Genomic DNA, 16,453 nt, shown 5'->3' with positions numbered 1-16,453 from the left:
CCTAGCTCCAGAGCTTCCCGTGCTAGATCCTGCTCCCCTACCAGTCCAACTTCCTGCGGCTGTGCCGGCACCACCGAAACGTTCGTTGTGAGGCCCGCCATGCCAGCTGCAGTAGCAACCAAAGCCGCAGCCGCAGCCGCAGCTGCCGCCTCTGCCATGACAGCATCTGCAGGAGGCGAGACCGTGTCCCTGGGATCATCGAGGCCGGCCGAATTCTGCGGCCGAGCTTCGGCGGGCTGTGGGCGATCGACAATTACGTTGCCGGCCGTTGCGCTGCGCTCTTGCTGCTCCTCCAGCGATGGCCGCGGAGGCAGCACGGAAACAGGCGCGGAGGGATTCTGCACGTGGTGTATTTCCCGCAGCGGCGGGGACGGCTGCCGTTGCTGCTGTTGCGGTGACCGCTGTGGTGACACATCGGATGACGGCTTGTGCTGAATTTCGGGTTGCTGCAACGGCGGCAGCTGCTGCTGCTGCTGCTGCTTAGGCTGTGGTGACGGAGGCGACGGCGGCGAGTGCGCCGCTGCTGCGGAGAAGGATGCTATGGCGTCCTCCTGCGGCTGATGGCTAGGCTTGGGCGGCAATACCGGCGGCGGCGGCGGCAACTGTGGTGAGTGCTGCGGCGGTAGAGCTGGCAGCGGCGGCGGCAACTGTGGCGACGGCTCTGCCGATCCCGAGCCCTGTGGCAGCTCCAGGGAGCCTTCCCGAGACAGACTTGCCGACGTCCGCCGCCGCCTTGCTGCCCACTGCAGCTGCGGGGAGTGCTGCGGCATCCCCGCCTCCTCCCCATCCGCCCCCATCACCGCTGCTGACACACCAGCAACCGCCTCTGTCGTAGCGCACCAGCCACCAGCCGGCCGTAGGGCTTGGCCTGACAGTGCATCCGTCGTGTTCCCTGTTTTACACTGCGCTGTAGCTACAGCTGCAGCTGCGGTTGCAGCCGGTGACGGCGACGGCGACGGCGCAGCCACCGCCGCTCTTCCACGACCGCGGCCCGGCGTATAGCCCCGGCCTCGGCCGTTGTTGCCCCACCAAGCGCCATTTACGGGCCCGGCAGGCGGTGGAAGGTGCTGTTGCTGCTGCTGTTGGAAAAGCAATAACTGCTGCTGCTGCTGCTGCAAAACCCATTGTTGTTGCTGCTGCTGTTGTTGTTGTTGTTGTTGTTGCAGCAACATTTGATGTAACTGCTGCTGTTGCTGCTGGAGGATGTGATATTGCGCATCATTCAGCAGCAGGTCTGTCGACAGCTGATGCATCAACTGCTGCTGCTGCTGCTGAGGCACGTGGGCCTGCTGTTGTTGTTGTTGCTGCTGCTGAGGCTGTAGCTGTTGATCCTGTTGGGGATGGGTCGGTTGGGGCTCAGTCTGAGGGCAAGCTACCGGTGAGGGGGCCCGGCGGCCGCGCCGCGCACGCTTCGCTGCCGGCGGCGCTGCCGCCGCGTCGCCTACCGCCGCCACCATCGCTGCGTTACTGGTCGGCGGCGACGTCTCACCCAAAGTCGCCGAGGCCCTGCGCTTGGCACCCCCCGCGCGTGGTGGTCCCGGTGCCGGCGGCGGCTTGCCGCTGCCCCTGGCAGCCCCGGGCCCCCGGCCTCCACGGCCGCGCCCGCCCCTGGCCCCTCGCCCTCGCCCCCGGCCGCGGCCGCGGCCGCGCGGCGGCGTCTCCACATAGTCCTCGTCGCCGTCGTCGCTCACGTCAGCCGGGAAGTCGTACACATAGTCCTCATTGCCGTACCCAAAGTGTTCTGTCTTGGCGACGCCGGCGCTGCCGCCGGCACCACGGCCGCGACCGCGACCGCCGCGATGCGCGCCGGCTACTGCTGCTGCTGCTGCTGCTTCACCCTGTGCGCGCAGATCCGCCACCGCGAAACTCCCAGGCCGGCCGCCGACGGCGTGATGTAAGTCAAACGTCTCCAGCTGTACGGCATCGCGAGCGCCGCGGAGTGCCGCCGCTGCTCCCTCCGCCTCCATCCCCTGTCCAGGCGAAGGCTCCGGATGCTGCAAGGTGCAGGACGGGTTATTACCCGGCATGGACCGCGGTTAGCCGGATTCGCCGTGAAAAATATATCCGGGTACAGGTAACGTGAAGGACCCCTTCCTTCGCGTTACCCGTACCCGGATGTATCACGGCGAAGGGGGATTGAAGACCTAGGAGGCTGTACCTCGAGGGTTTGGGGAGGGAACTCCATGGTCCGGAGAGCCCCGTGTTGCGGGACCCACGTCCTCCCCCCCCCTTTACATCACCGCAACTGGACTTCTTCTTCGCAACCGCCGACTGGTTAGTTATGCCTTCTTTTACTTGTGGCGCAGCAGTGTTTCCTTGGCATCACCTTCGCTCGCTCGTGGTTCATCTTCCCCCCTCCAACCCAACGCAGAACCCCCGCAGTCCCATATCTGCCTCATATACGCGTTACCAGCATCCCTCAGCCGCTGCCGTTGCCGCTGCCGCTGCAATCCCATCCCATCCCCAGCCGTGCCGTGGCCACAAGTATCATGTCGTTATCCGTGCGGGGCTCCTTTCCGGTGATAACGTCCACCTGCGCCTACCTCCGCGTACCTCCCCACGCATCCGGATGGACGAAGGCTGTCTTTCATGTCGCATTCCACCACCACCACCACCACCAACCACAACCATCACCACAACGACACTACCTACCCTAGCTGGCGCGCTGTCCGCCATCATCATCAGCTCCTGTAGCGCATCCGCCGCAATCTGCAAAAAGAAGAAGAGGAATCGGGATTTGGGTTTTTCCAGGCAGCCAGAGCAACGAACGAACGAACGAACCAACAACAACAACAACAGCAGCAACAGAGGAATACGTTCAGCAAAGAGGACGCCCAACTTGGGGTCGCGTTTCTGGACCTGGGCCCCCTTTTGCAGCCCTCTTCGCCACCCCAGCCCACCCCAGCAGGCGATAGGCGGCAAGACGCAGGTTGGGACACACGCGGTAAGGCGCTGCAAGGACTTGCAAACCTCCACCATCCCCGTCACTGAAGGCTCCCACCATCAAGAACCTCTACCTGACCTCTGAGCTGCGACATCCTAGGGCTGTCGCTGCCCCCCCCCCCAAATGGGCGATAAACTTAACCAACAAACACACCCAACCTCATGTTCCCTCCCCAAATGGGCGATATGCTTCGTCAAGTACCAAACTGCTAATATAAAACAACGGTTCGCAAGTCCACGGGTTCAGGTATACGTTTACCAGCCCACCTGGGTGCCGAAGCCCGGCATCATGAATGACCGCACGGAGCACGTGGGACTGCCCAACGAGGCAGGCGGAGGAGCAGCAGCCGCAGGTGCTGGAGGCCGCGGCGGCGGCGGCGGCGGAACCGCCGCCACCGCGAGGCCTGCTGCCGATGGACCCTGCCCCACTGCAGCGCACGGCGGCGGTGGTGGTGGTGGTTGCCGGGCCTCAGCCGCCATACCCAGGGCGCTCCCATCTGGCTGTAGCATCATTAGCGCCCGGGACTCATTCCAGCAGTGCTGCTGCTGCTGCACAGGCTCCTGGTGCTGCAGCGGCTGTAGTAGTTTTAGCAGCGGCGGCTGCTGACCCGACACCATCGCATCTCGCGCCGTTGCGGCGCCGCCGGCCGGGAACAGCTCAGCGGGAGGACCACCTCCTCCCTGGACCAAGCCACCTGCCGCTGCCGCCACCGCCACCGGCGGCGGCGGAGTACTTCCGCAACTTGCATCGCCGCCGCCTGGCGGCGGCGACGGCGGCGGCAACGGCTGCAGTGGTAGCGGCTGTAGCAGCATCTGCAGCTGCTGCGAGTCTCCTGCCTGGGAGGGTCCCGGCGACTCCAGGGATCCCAGCATCGTCACGAGATGCCCCACCCGCTGTCGCGCCGCCCCCGCATCCAACGGGCTCGCCCCCTGCGACATTACCTGTGAGCCGAAAGGGCCCGTTGCTGGCGGCTCCACAACGGGTACTGGTGCGACGACGGTAGCAGGGTTGACCGCCGTCGTGGCGGCTGCCGCGGTGATGACGGTAGCGGGCCCTGCCGCGGCGGCTGCGTCCGTACCGTGTGGCGCGGGCTCGGCAACATGCGATGGCGCCCGCGGCGGCAGCGGTGGCCTATTGTGCCGCTGTTGCTGGGATTGCGGTTGCTGCTGTGGCTGTGGCTGTGGATATTGCTCAAACGAGCGCTGCGGCAAATGTTCCGACAGGTGATGATGCAAATCCTGTTGCTGCTGCTCCTGCTGCTGCGGATGCGGGTGGATGTGGTGGGAGATGTGGGGGTGGGGAAGCTGCTGGCCCAAGGGGTGCTGGTAGTTGGTGGTAGTTGTGCCGGCGTTAGTGGTTGCCCCCGCGGCCGGATCGCGGCTGGCGCAGATGCTTGGGCTGGCCGCAGGGCTGGAGGCGGGGCTGAGGTCACAGAGGATTCCGAGTAGCAGCTGCCGTCCCGGCTGCCATCGGTAGGCCATCGGTATGCCGCCGGGCAACAAATCACCCGGCTCGTCCCACGTACCCCCCTTAGCCGCCAGGCCTGACCGCCTCTGTTGCTGCTCCTCGTCGTCCTTCTGCCTGCTGTGTTGACTCTTCCGCTGCTGCTGATGCTGCTGCTGCTGCGGGGCCGGCAGCGGCGGCTCGTCATGTTGATCTTGCTGCTGCTGTTCTGGGTGTTGTAGCTGTTGTAGTTGTTGTAGTTGTTGTGGTTGTTGTAGTTGTTGTGGTTGTTGTAGTTGTTGTAGTTGTTGTGGTTGTTGTAGTTGTTGTAGTTGTTGTAGTTGTTGTAGTTGTTGTAGTTGTTGTAGTTGTTGTAGTTGTTCTTCCCGCGGTGGCGGGGAAACTAGGCTGGCGTCATTTTGGTGTGGAGGCTGCTGATGCTGTTGCAGTAGTGGCTGCGGAGGCAGGTGGGGGACATGATGCTGGTGTAGCTGCCTTGCCCCCGGCGGCGGCGGAGGCACCGGCGGCGGGGGCAGCTGCGACGGCAGCGGTGACAGGTCTTCCTGAAGACCGAGTACGACTGTCGCAGGGGCATCGTACCTGTCGGGCCCAAGCACCGCCATGCCGGGAAGGTACGACAGCCCGCCAGTACTTGCCTCAGGACAGCCGTACACCGGCTGCGTCGGCAGCACTGCCGCCGCCAAGGCCTCCTCCGGCGCCGCCGCCAACCGTCCCGTTGGATGGCTCGTTCCCGCGGCGTGCCGTGACAGGCCGACACCTCCACCTCCGCTAGCACCCGTACCAAAGTCGCTGCAGCGCTCGCCGCCAGCCGAATCCGCACACCCGCCGTCATACGGACTCCGTGACGGAGAGCGCGACGGCGACGGCAACGGCGACTGTGACGGCGGAGCCGTGTCATCGTCTGAATGGGCCTTAAACTCACCTGGGGTCGAATAGAGCCCCAGCGCCGACGTCGGGTCCAGGCCCGGCGGTGGCGTTTCGCGACGGACGTGTTCAAGGTCGCCTCGCGGCTTCTGCTGCGAACGGCAGATGTCCATGTGAGTTTCAACCCCGTCAGAAGTGACAGCTGCATCGGCGGCGCCAGTGCCGCCACCTCCCTCGTCCGGAGGCTGCGTCAGATCTTCCACGACCGCATGGTCTTCATCGCCACCGCCATCGTCACCGCCAGCATGCAGATGCGCATGCATGCGCTCGGTCGCATGCTCAGCGCTGCCGGCCAGAGCCGTAGCCGCAGCCGCGGCTTCAGCGGCAACCGCATCGGCCTGTCCGCTGGCTTGCCATGTCCCTGCAGACGGCTGCAGCAGCTGTCGCGGAGCCGGCGGCTGCGACTGAGAGCCGGCGGCGTCGGCAGACGCCGTGACGGCCGCCGCTGCGTTCGTGTGCTGCTGGATCCCCCGTGGGCCCCAACCTGGACCCTCCACCTCCTCAACCAGCAACGCGCCGCCCACTTCCCCGCCATCGCTCCCGCCGCCATTGCCCTCTTCGTCGTCGTACGTGCCGTACCCCATGAGCCCCGACGTGCTTACGCGCTTACGCGCCTGCCCTCCTGTCTCCTCCATCGGGCCCAACTCAACATGCAGCTGCGATGTTGCGTGATGACGCGGCCAGTCTATTTCCGCCTCGGCCCCGTCGGCCCGGTTCTGGGGTACGGCGGCGGCAACGGCGCCGCCGCCGCCGTCAGGCCCCGGAAACAGGGACCAAGGCTCCGCTGCCGCCTGCAAACCAGCACTGGACGCGCCCCTGATACATACACGCACACACACGCGCGCACACACACAAACAAAACACGCGATAAGCATATAACTGACTTCTTTTGGCTTGAACTTGTAGACAGAGTAAGCCATGCAGTTTGACGGAAAAAACGACAGGAAAACTCCCTACCACCCACCATCAGCACCATCCCTACACCCTTGCATCTTATTCTACGCATAATCCCACCCCTCCGCCCCCAGGCCCCCAGCAAACAGCAGCTCTGTGCCATGCTGGAAGCCACCACCGCCACAGTCCTCAGGAAAAGAGGCCCCCCTAAGGAGCAGCCGTCCCCTCCAAACTCCGTACCTAGGCCCTTACCCGACTCCGTCGTGAGTGTCGTCCAGGCTGTCCGCCACCTCCCACCAAGGCGCTGCGAGAGTCACGGCAGGGCCAGGACAAGCAGCAGCCGCGCCCGCCACCGCCGCCACCCCTTCCTCCTCTTGTTCCCCATCCGCATCTTCGTCAGTCTCGTCAGTCTCATCCCCAGCCACCGCTCCGGCAGGCGGAAGCGCCAATGGCAGCGGCAGCGGCACCGGCAGCAGCGTCGCCGCGACACCGCCGGGAAACTGCACCAGCATGGCTGGACCCGCCGCTGGACCCGCCGCTGGACCCGGCGCCAGTGCGCGAACCGACCCGGGGGTCTTTCCGAGGGCCCCGAGTTCTCCCATCATCGCCGCCAGAGCGGCCCCCGGCGGACCTGCGCCGACCGATGCCACCGCCGCCGTACCGGCAGTGGCAGCAGGAGCTGCTGCTGCAGTGGTGGTGGTGGCGGTGGTGGTGATGGGAGGATGGGGACTGTGTGGCGGCACGAGAGCTATGACCTGCAAGACCGGGACAGACGGAGCGGGCGGAGGAGGGCTGCATTGCTGTCGCTGGTGCTGGTGCTGATGTTGTTGTTGCACTAGGAAGGGCGGCTGAGGTTGAGGTTGAGGTTGAGGAGGCAGAAGTGGCAAAGGCGGCGGCGGCGGCGGCGGCGGCGGCTCGATCAACACGTCCTGTGTGGGCGGCATGAGGTGATGCTGCTTCTGTTGCTGCTGAAGATGCGCATAACCCTGCTGTTGGTGCAGCTGCAGCTGTGGCGGCGGTTCATGGTGTGTGCTTCCGGAGCCCCGACGGAGGAGGACCTCCGCCGCCGGCCCCCTGTCAGCGGTGTCAGCGGGAACAGGAGAGCTCGCTGCGCCACCAACACCCTCCATCTCGACCCGCCCTTCGCCTCTACAGCCCCTCTGCGCCTCCCCTGCCATATTATGCGCCGCCTCTCCCGCCCCTGCCGTTGCTATAACTCCTTCTTGGCGACGACGCTGTCTCACCGCTCCAGGAGATGATGTCGCAGCCGACCTGAGGCCGTGCTGGTTCTGGTTCTGGTGCTGCTGTTGCTGATCCTGATTCCGATGCGGCGGCGACTTCTGCTGCGGCAACTGCTCCTGCTGCATGAGCTGAGGAGGAGAAAAAGGCTGTTGGTGCTGGTGCTGGTGCTGCTGTGCTTGGGAGCGCGTCTGCCAGTCCTGCCCGCACACCACACGGCATGTGAGGCGGCCGAACCGCAGCACATCGTCCGGTCGCACGTTGTACCGCACACCGGGCGATAGCACGTGTGTGCGTGAGGCCGCCCCGGCGGGTACCAGGAAGCTCTGCAGGGGGGGAGCGGCGCCGGGGGCCCGGGTGAGGGAGAAAAGAGGGGGAAAGACGAACCACGAACGAATGAAGCTGCTAAAAGAAAAGAGGGGGGATCAAAGGTTGCGCGGTTACGGATGCTGCTGAGCGGGATAAGAGTCTCCCGATGAGGTGCGGGTGAGGGTGCGGGTTAACCAGGAGAAGCAATACACAGCGCCTGCCCGACTTTGACAAAATCCATATCACGGCGCTCAGGATCAAAGCCCTGTCTGCAGCAGCAGACCCCCTTCCTCCTACGGGTCCAATAACCCCCACTCCTCCAGCCTGGTAACATACATACATACATACATACGTACATACATACGTACATACATACATACATACATACATACATACAGGGGTTTTAGCTCAGTGGTAGAGCGCGCGCTTTGCATGCGTGAGGTCACCAGTTCGAACCCGGTAAGCTCCATGTCTTAGGCAGGCGGCTGGCAGAGGTTAAGGCCTGACTTCTGCTCCCAGTCGACCCAGTCGACCCGGGTTCAAATCCGCCTGCCGGCTCCTCGGGTGTTTGAGGAGTGATGAAATGGGAGGTGGCCCCCCATCATATGGACGGTGTAGGACGTGATAATATCAACTTGCGAGCTGACCAGGAACTAAGTTGATGCGCCGTTGATCCGCTAGATTTGGTTGGATGCTGGTGGTGAGTTGCCGAACCCAACGAATACATTCTGAAGTCGGATGGGGTGACGGATTAGGGTGCCCCTCTAGCAGGGGAGAGCAGGGACTGCCCCGGGAAAGGGGGCCGCTGGCGAAGTTAACCACCCTGTAACAACATACATACATACATATACCAACCCCCCACCGGGTTTGTGGTGCGCAGCGCAGTGATGAAGCAGTTGAGACCACCGTCCTCCAGATCTGCAAGCGCGAGTGAGCGCGCGCGAGAGAGAGGGAGGGAGAGAGGGGGAGGTGATGCGGGCAAAAAGTGGCAAACGCAAGCAGCTGTGCAGCACACTTTACAGCAAGTGAGGAACTGTGGCAGCAGCTGGAGTAAAAATGGGATGACAGTGACTGCAGCTGGAGCCCCACGGGCTTTCCCTCCACGTGCCCGGAGGCTCCATTCGAAAGCCACCGTCGAGGAAACGCCACACAGGCACGACGGCCGCGGACGGACGAATCTCCCCTCATCAAGAAAACGGCCACTCACATATGTGTGCATGCGCACTGGAAATGCTGGGATCCGAAAGAAAGATGGCTGCAAAGGCAGGAGAGGGATAACACAGGCACATGCAACACGGGGGATCGGGTCGATGTTCTTTTCATGAGGATTCCGGAGGCGAGGCAAAGGGGAGATATGTCTTAGGAGGCTGTGTGAGGAGGAGCCCGGAAGGGATGGGCCGGGGGACAGAGCGGGATCTTGCCCTGGGCCAAAAGCTGCAGGAGTAGAGAGTGGGAACCTTGGCAGGAAATTTGGTGCCGGGCAGGCGAGGCCTTGCCCGGTGGTATCAGTTAACGCCGCTCGATGCCGGGGGTGTTCACCAACACCTTTGCTATGGAAAGGTCCGCAGCTTTACGGCGGTTCTGAGACCCCACATCTTTGACGCCGCTTTTGACACGGACGCCGCTCTGCTGAAAGGGCTTACCCTCGACGTGAAGCTCCAGATTCTCGTTCCGCCATTGCCTGAGTCGCTCCTCCCGCACTTTATCGGCCCCTGGAAGATGCGGCACATCACGTCCGATCACGTTGCAACCTGCGTGCAGGTGGGGAGCTTCCCAGTTTCAGGTTTCTGCTGTGCAATAATTGCCAGGGTCAGTCGCTTGACTCACCGAGGAACAACGGATACTCCTCAACCCCCGTCTCTTGTTCCGTGTCAAGAATAAGTACTCCAACCTAGGACAGGAGGATTAAAAGGCTAAGACACCACCGATGGCTCAAGTTGGAAGATACCAAGCTAGAACCCGAACCTGCTGCGGGGGTAAAATGACATTGTCCTCAACTCCTACTTCCGTTTTGGCAAAATCCGGTTGAGTTGGAAGCACAAAGTCATCTACCAACTGCGTTGCGGCGAAGAATTCCATGAAAAGAAATATTTCAGCGATATAAGCTGCAGATAGAAGAAAAGAAAACGGCAACTGTGGGCGACGGCCCGGGTTGCAAGTAAACAGGCATTGAAATTTTCGCTAGGCGTGCAACACCTGTGACCTCTTCCCATACAACAACGTTCGTCTTCCTCTCAGCTACTAACATATAACATATTATTAATTATATACCCTAACTGAGTTCGCTGGCTACGATCAAGTCGCTGTCAATGTCCAGCACTTATCTGTCGTACTCTCGACGGGCCTTTCCAGCAAGGTTTCGTGCGATATGCGCAGCGGTCTCACAGATGTGTTCTCTTGCATGCTATTGTACGCGGCATACTGTCATCCTGCCAGCAAGCCCGTCCGCCCTGGTCCTTATGAAGTACCAGTCAGTAACCATCTGAACGACTCCCCACAAGGCCGGCCTCACAAGCAAACCGTCTGGCATCCCAAAACCCATACCAACCCACCTTGGAAACAAGGATCACCGTCGGCGTTCAGACGTTTTCCTACCTCGCCTAAGCATCGCCAAATCATGCTGGCCACCTCTACCGAGCAGCCATCGCAAGCACGCGCCCCTACTCGTCTCACATCCCAGGACCTGACGCGTGCATCCCTAACCTGTCCTCCAACCGCGCACAAACTCCCATGCCCTACGCGCTACATGTGCCTCACTGTTCTCCCCGCGCCTCCTCGCGCATCCCACACCAAACACAACCGCCTAGGGTCGGCGGTTCTTCCACCCTTTTTTCAGCCCATGTCATACCCCTATCATATCAGTATATTCTATACCAGCCGCGAAAAACAGAGAAAAAACACCACCGGCGCCATTTCCGATGAAGCCTACTTCAACCGAGAAGACCAAGTTCCGAAAAACAACCGGCCAAAACACCGACCGACCGACCGACCGAGAGCCACCCTCCCCCCAGACCCAGCCTTGCAGCTTCCCCTACGACACAGCTTCCGCGAGCGCCGCTACACGGCCGTCCCCCTTCGGTCCCCTCTTGCATTTACCCAAATCCTCGCAAAACTCTTCCCGCCTTCCCACAAACACACTCCACACTCCACACTCACACACCCATCGGCCATCACACACTGCTCCTCCCTCTTCTCACGGAACTCGGCTCGACCTAGCTCCTCGGCCCTGAGCGCCTCTCTCTCTCTCTCTCTCTCTCTCTCTCTCTTTATCTTACACACACACATAAACACTCAGACACACACACACAAACCCCGCAATCACACCTGTCAACTTCTTTTCCCCTTTCCCCTCCCCCTTCCCCCCATTACCACATCGCATCGTACCTCACAACAACGTTCGCCACGTCATCTCGGGTTGGCCCAAATACCCCCAACCCATCTCCATGCCGCCCGTGTCCCCACCCTAACCATTCACCTTTTTCCTAACCTTGCTTCCCGGCCTCTTCAGTGTCCGCAGTCTCTGCAGCCCCCGTTCCCACGTCCTCCCCCGCTGAAACCGTTACAACCGAAGAAGCCGAAGAAGCCGTCGTCGTCGGCCGTTGCCCCCTGCCCCTCCCCCAGGCCGCGTACGACTCCAGCTGCTGCTCCGTCAAGGCGGGCCGTACCGCCCTCAGCGCCGCGGCGAAGTGCCGATCCGCCACGTGCGAGGCGCCGTGTAGGTCCTCACGTAACGCCGCCAGGGCCGCCTCGCGACATACGGCTGCCAGCTCAGCACCTGGTCAAACAGGGTCAAACGGGGGAGGGATAGGGCAAGAATGCGTAGGCACGGGAGAGGAGGGAGAGGAGGGAGAGGAGGGAGAGGAGGGAGAGGAGGGAGAGGAGGGAGAGGAGGGAGAGGAGGGAGAGGAGGGAGAGGAGGGAGAGGAGGGAGAGGAGGGAGAGGAGGGAGAGGAGGGAGAGGAGGGAGAGGAGAGAGAGGAGGGAGAGGAGGGAGAGGAGGGAGAGGAGGGAGAGGAGGGAGAGGAGGGAGAGGAGGGAGAGGAGGGAGAGGAGGGAGAGGAGGGAGAGGAGGGAGAGGAGGGAGAGGAGGGAGAGGAGGGAGAGGAGGGAGAGGAGGGAGAGGAGGGAGAGGAGGGAGAGGAGGGAGAGGAGGGAGAGGAGGGAGAGGAGGGAGAGGAGGGAAAGACTACCCTTCCCCTCCACGTCCCCGTCTATCTCAGGTATCTGCTTCAATCGTCAGTGGATCATCTCATCCCCATTTTCCCCCCCACCTCCCCACTGGTCAGTTCTGCTCTTTCCTTGGCAGCAGCTTCACTCGTTCACGTGGTTCGTCTTTCTCCCTCTCCCCCCCCGTCCCCCCCTGGCCACCCACCCGTGTAGCCCCGGGTTTCCTGCGCCACTGCACCCAGGTCGACGTCCGGAGCCAAGGGCATGCGGCGGCAGTGCACACGCAGTGCAGCCAGCCGACCCGCCGGGTCGGGGGGCGGCACGAAGAGCAACGTACTAAAGCGGCCGGGGCGCAGCAGCGCGGGGTCCACTGCGCCGGGCCGGTTGGTGGCGCCCAAAACCAACACACCTGGCAGGGGGAAAATGGGGGGAGAGACGAACCACGAACACGAAGAAAAAGGGGGGAAAGACGAACCACGAACACGAAGAAAATGGGGGGAGAGACGAACCACGAACACGAAGAAAAAGGGGTGGATTACCGCGGGGTTGCCGTGAGGTTGTGTGGATGTCAGGTGGTGAAGGTGAAGGGGGGGTGGTGAGCACGTGAGAATGAGATTGGACGAGCGCTCGAGGGCTCAACACTGGGTGAGACGAGACGAGAGATTGTACTGTCCGTCCAGATCTCGTTTATGTCTGTCTGTCTGTCTACCTGTCTGAATGTATGTACGTACGTATGTATGTATGCTTAGCTGTTGTGGAGCAAGGCAAGGCATTCATGCCCCTGATTATGAGAGTGCAGCCAGGGCACCCCATAGCTCCTAAAACCCCCCTGGCCCCCCCCCCTGGCCCCCCCCCTGCTCCCCCCACCTGCCGCCAGCTCGATTCCGTCCATCTCGGTAAGCAGCGTCGTCACCAGCCGTACACCCGCATCGGGCCCGCCGCCACCGCCGCCGCCACCTCCCTCCCGACGGACTTTTCAGGGGGTTGAAGGGAATAGAAGGGTTTCAATGTTGCGCATGTGTGTGTGTAGTCAGTCGCCAAGGTAACGCCAAGTCATGGAGATACGGGAACCTCGTACGGGACCCTGAGCCCACACAACACCGCCATAATAATAGCTGCAGGGTGAGGGGGTAAAAATAAACATGGGAATACACACACACACACACGACACGGATGCAAGCAGTCGTGCAGCCGTGGCTGCGCACGCACCCGCCACGGCGTCCAGCTCGTCCAAGAACAGTACGGCAGGTGCAGCCATGCGCGCCCGCTTAAAAGCATCTCTCAGCGCCGCCTCCCCCTCCCCCACGTACATGGAGAAGAGCTGGGCGCAGGACAGCGCCAGGAGGGTGGCGCCGGAGGCAGTGGCCGCGGCCCGAGCCAGGGTGGTCTTGGAACACCCTGTGGGGGGAGGCGCGGGGGGGAAGGGGTTGTGCAAGCGTGTGTGTATGCGTGTCCGTATGTGTGTAGTCGTCCTAGGTTGACACATTATACTAGCAGCACCAAACACTGCTCGATCTCGAGCCGCGCCAGCAATACAGCTCAGTCTCGGCACACCAGTGGCCAGCAAACCGCTTCAACTTACAACACCCACCCACACACACACACCCATACACACCCATACACACCCATACACACCCATACACACCCACACCCACCCATACACACCCACACCCACCCACCCATACACACTCACACACCCATACACACCCATACACACCCATACACACCCATACACACCCACACACACCCATACACACCCACACCCATACACACCCATACACACTCACACACCCATACACACCCATACACACTCACACACCCATACACACCCATACACACTCACACACCCATACACACCCATACACACTCACACACAACTCAGTGTACCCACCCGGAGGCCCATGCAGCAGCACCCCCCGCGGTGCGGTTAGCCCCAGTCGTTGGAACGCGGCCGCATGTCGCAGCGGCCACTCCACCGCCTGACGCAGGCGCCTCTTCACCTCATCGAGCCCGCCGACATCGTCCCAGCTGTGAGCGGGGGGGGGGGAGGCCGTGACGGGCGACAGGACGACGAGGATGTAGTGTGATGTAGTGTGATGTCGTGTGATGTGATCAGAACCGCGGGAGTGGAGCCCCTGTAACCCTTTTTGCTCCTTTGCTTCCGCAACGAAGAAGTCAAAACTCCAGATCCCTAGAAGCACAAGAATACTTACCTACCTACCTATCTACCTACCTACCTACCTACCTATCTACCTACCTACCTACCTACCTACCTACATGCATACATACATACATTCGTACATTCGTACACACATGGAACCTGTTGAAGGGCACAATTCCACAAGGCCCAGGAAACCAGTGACACCCATGAATTCGTGACCCGTGGGTCACCTTATGTAACGTTGAAGGTGCATTCAGGCTGAGCCACGGGGTTGAGCAATTTTGTGGTAAGTGTACGTGTCGTATGGGTCCGCTCTTTTATCCGTGTGAAGTGTGTGTTTTGCCCCTCTTACCTGACGGGGGGAATGTCCACCTCCGCTCCCCGCATGATCGACGGCCGGACCTTCCGCAACGCCGTCGCCAGGTGCTCCTGCCGTACAGTCAACACCTGCGGCGGCACCGCCGCCGCTGCCGCAGCCGTCGCGGCTGTTGTCGCTGCCGCGCCGATGCCGTATGACTCCGCCGCCACCTCAGCCAACGCCGCCATAGCCGCCTCGCGCGCCGCCGCCGCCAGATCCGCCCCGCTGTAGCCGTGACAGCAGGCGGCTACAGCTGCGAGGTCTACGTCGGACGCGAGCTGCAGGCCGCGGGTGTGCAGCCTGCAGTCTCCACGAGGGGTAATACACACACAGACACACAGGTGTGCGTGTGTGGACGATTGAAGCGTGCGTTAGGGCGCAGGAAGGGGGGATATGGCATCTAGAAAAAAATAGTTGCTAGATTGTGCGAGGTAGAGAACAAGGGCTTACGCGCCCAAAACGCGCCACACGCGGAATGCGTGTGTATGCGTATGTATGTGTGTATGTATGTGCGTATGTGTGTGTGTGTCCTTAGCTGAGCCAGCAATACGCTGGGGGAAATCACTGACACGTCAGGCAGTTGTTGGTTTTCACTTCTTCTCAATGACAGTACCACACCCTCTCACAAAATCGCCCAAAGCACCCGCAAGGGATTGTACCCTACAGTCGTACCCAGCAGTCGTACCGAGCAGTCGTACCCTACCCGAGTATTTCCCTTCGTTGCTCCGCATCCGGCAGCGCCACCAGCACCTCCCTGTCCAGTCGCCCAGGTCGCCGCAATGCCGGATCGAGAGCGTTGGGGCGATTGGTGGCACCCACGACGACCAGGTGGCCGCCACAACCACCGACAACGGAACCCATCCGGGTGGTCGGGGCGGCGGCGGCGGCGGCGGCAGCGTCGCGGCGGTTGTCGCTGCCGCCGCTGGCGGCGCCGTCCAGCAGTGTGAGCAGCTGTGCGACCACCCTGGAGTCATGTGCTCGACCACCGTCACGGCGGGGGCACAACGCATCCACCTGTGCACGCGTGTATGTATATATGTCTGTCTGTATGTATGTACATTTGCAAGTGTGGGCGGGGAGTTGCTTGCACGACGGTACTGGCCGCATTGCATAAGGCCCCGGCAGCCTTGAGGGCTGCAAAGGAATCATAGTCCCGGGAATCAGAGTGTCGGGGGGGTCAAATGAAGGGGTACGACTGCGACTTGATTTCCCCTCCCCATACACACACACGCGCACAAACAACCCCACGACTCTCCCCCGCAGCCAGGCCCAAATCGCAGCTGGGCGCGACGCGGACCTCGTCCAGGAAGACCACAGCCACACGCCCCGCGTCCGCGTCCTCCCGTGCCCGCGCAAACGCCTCCCGCAGTCGCCGCTCGCTCTCCCCCGTGTACGGCCCCAACACACTGGCCGCCGTGACGACGTGAAGACGCGCACCTGCCTCAGCTGTGTGTGGGGGGGGAGGGGGCAGGGGGGAAATCGTAGGATGACGGTGATGGTGATGGTGATGGTGATGGTGATGGTGATGATGATGATGGTGATGGTGATGATGATGACGACGATGCAACTAGAAGAAGAACAAGTGACGGGGATCAAAACTGACAACATGTGAGGGCGAGAGGGAGGGAGGGAGGGAAAGAGCAGAGCCCTTAGCTCCCGTATATCCAGGGGCAGAACCCCGACTACAACAACACGCCAACCCAAGCTAACGCAGCCGACCCCTCCCCCCCCCGTCAACCCCCCGTCACCCACCCGCCACCGCCTGCACCAGTAATGTCTTGCCACAGCCGGGCGGACCGTGAAGCAACAACCCCCGAGGCCACCGCACACCCAACGCAGCGCCCTCCTTGCCGTACAACACGGGCCAGCTCACAAGCTCCCGTATAGCTTGCAGCGCCGCCGGCATGCCCGCAACGCGTGCTGCTGCAGCTGTAGCTACAGCTGGAGGCTGTTGTGAGGGCGCCGATGGCGCTACTGCTGCTACTGCTGCTGC

General features: G+C 62.0%; 1 protein-coding gene across 1 annotated transcript; it reads right to left on the bottom strand.

Annotated features, from left to right (window-relative positions):
- Nucleotides 1–11,397: 11,397 nt before the first annotated feature.
- On the bottom strand, nt 11,398–16,375 carry VOLCADRAFT_41454 (uncharacterized protein; the record flags this gene model as incomplete). The annotated part of the gene is made up of 9 exons (XM_002951320.1): nt 11,398–11,549; nt 12,147–12,350; nt 12,809–12,913; nt 13,151–13,339; nt 13,833–13,969; nt 14,455–14,760; nt 15,164–15,474; nt 15,758–15,906; nt 16,213–16,375. Coding segments are annotated over 9 exons (1,716 nt in total), but the record flags the coding sequence as incomplete, so codon positions are not given.
- Between the last annotated feature and the right edge of the window lie 78 nt (nt 16,376–16,453).

The sequence above is a fragment of the Volvox carteri genome (assembly GCF_000143455.1).
Source record: "Volvox carteri f. nagariensis unplaced genomic scaffold VOLCAscaffold_23, whole genome shotgun sequence".
Classification (NCBI taxonomy): domain Eukaryota; kingdom Viridiplantae; phylum Chlorophyta; class Chlorophyceae; order Chlamydomonadales; family Volvocaceae; genus Volvox; species Volvox carteri.
This window is presented reverse-complemented; position numbering and strand designations above follow the sequence as displayed.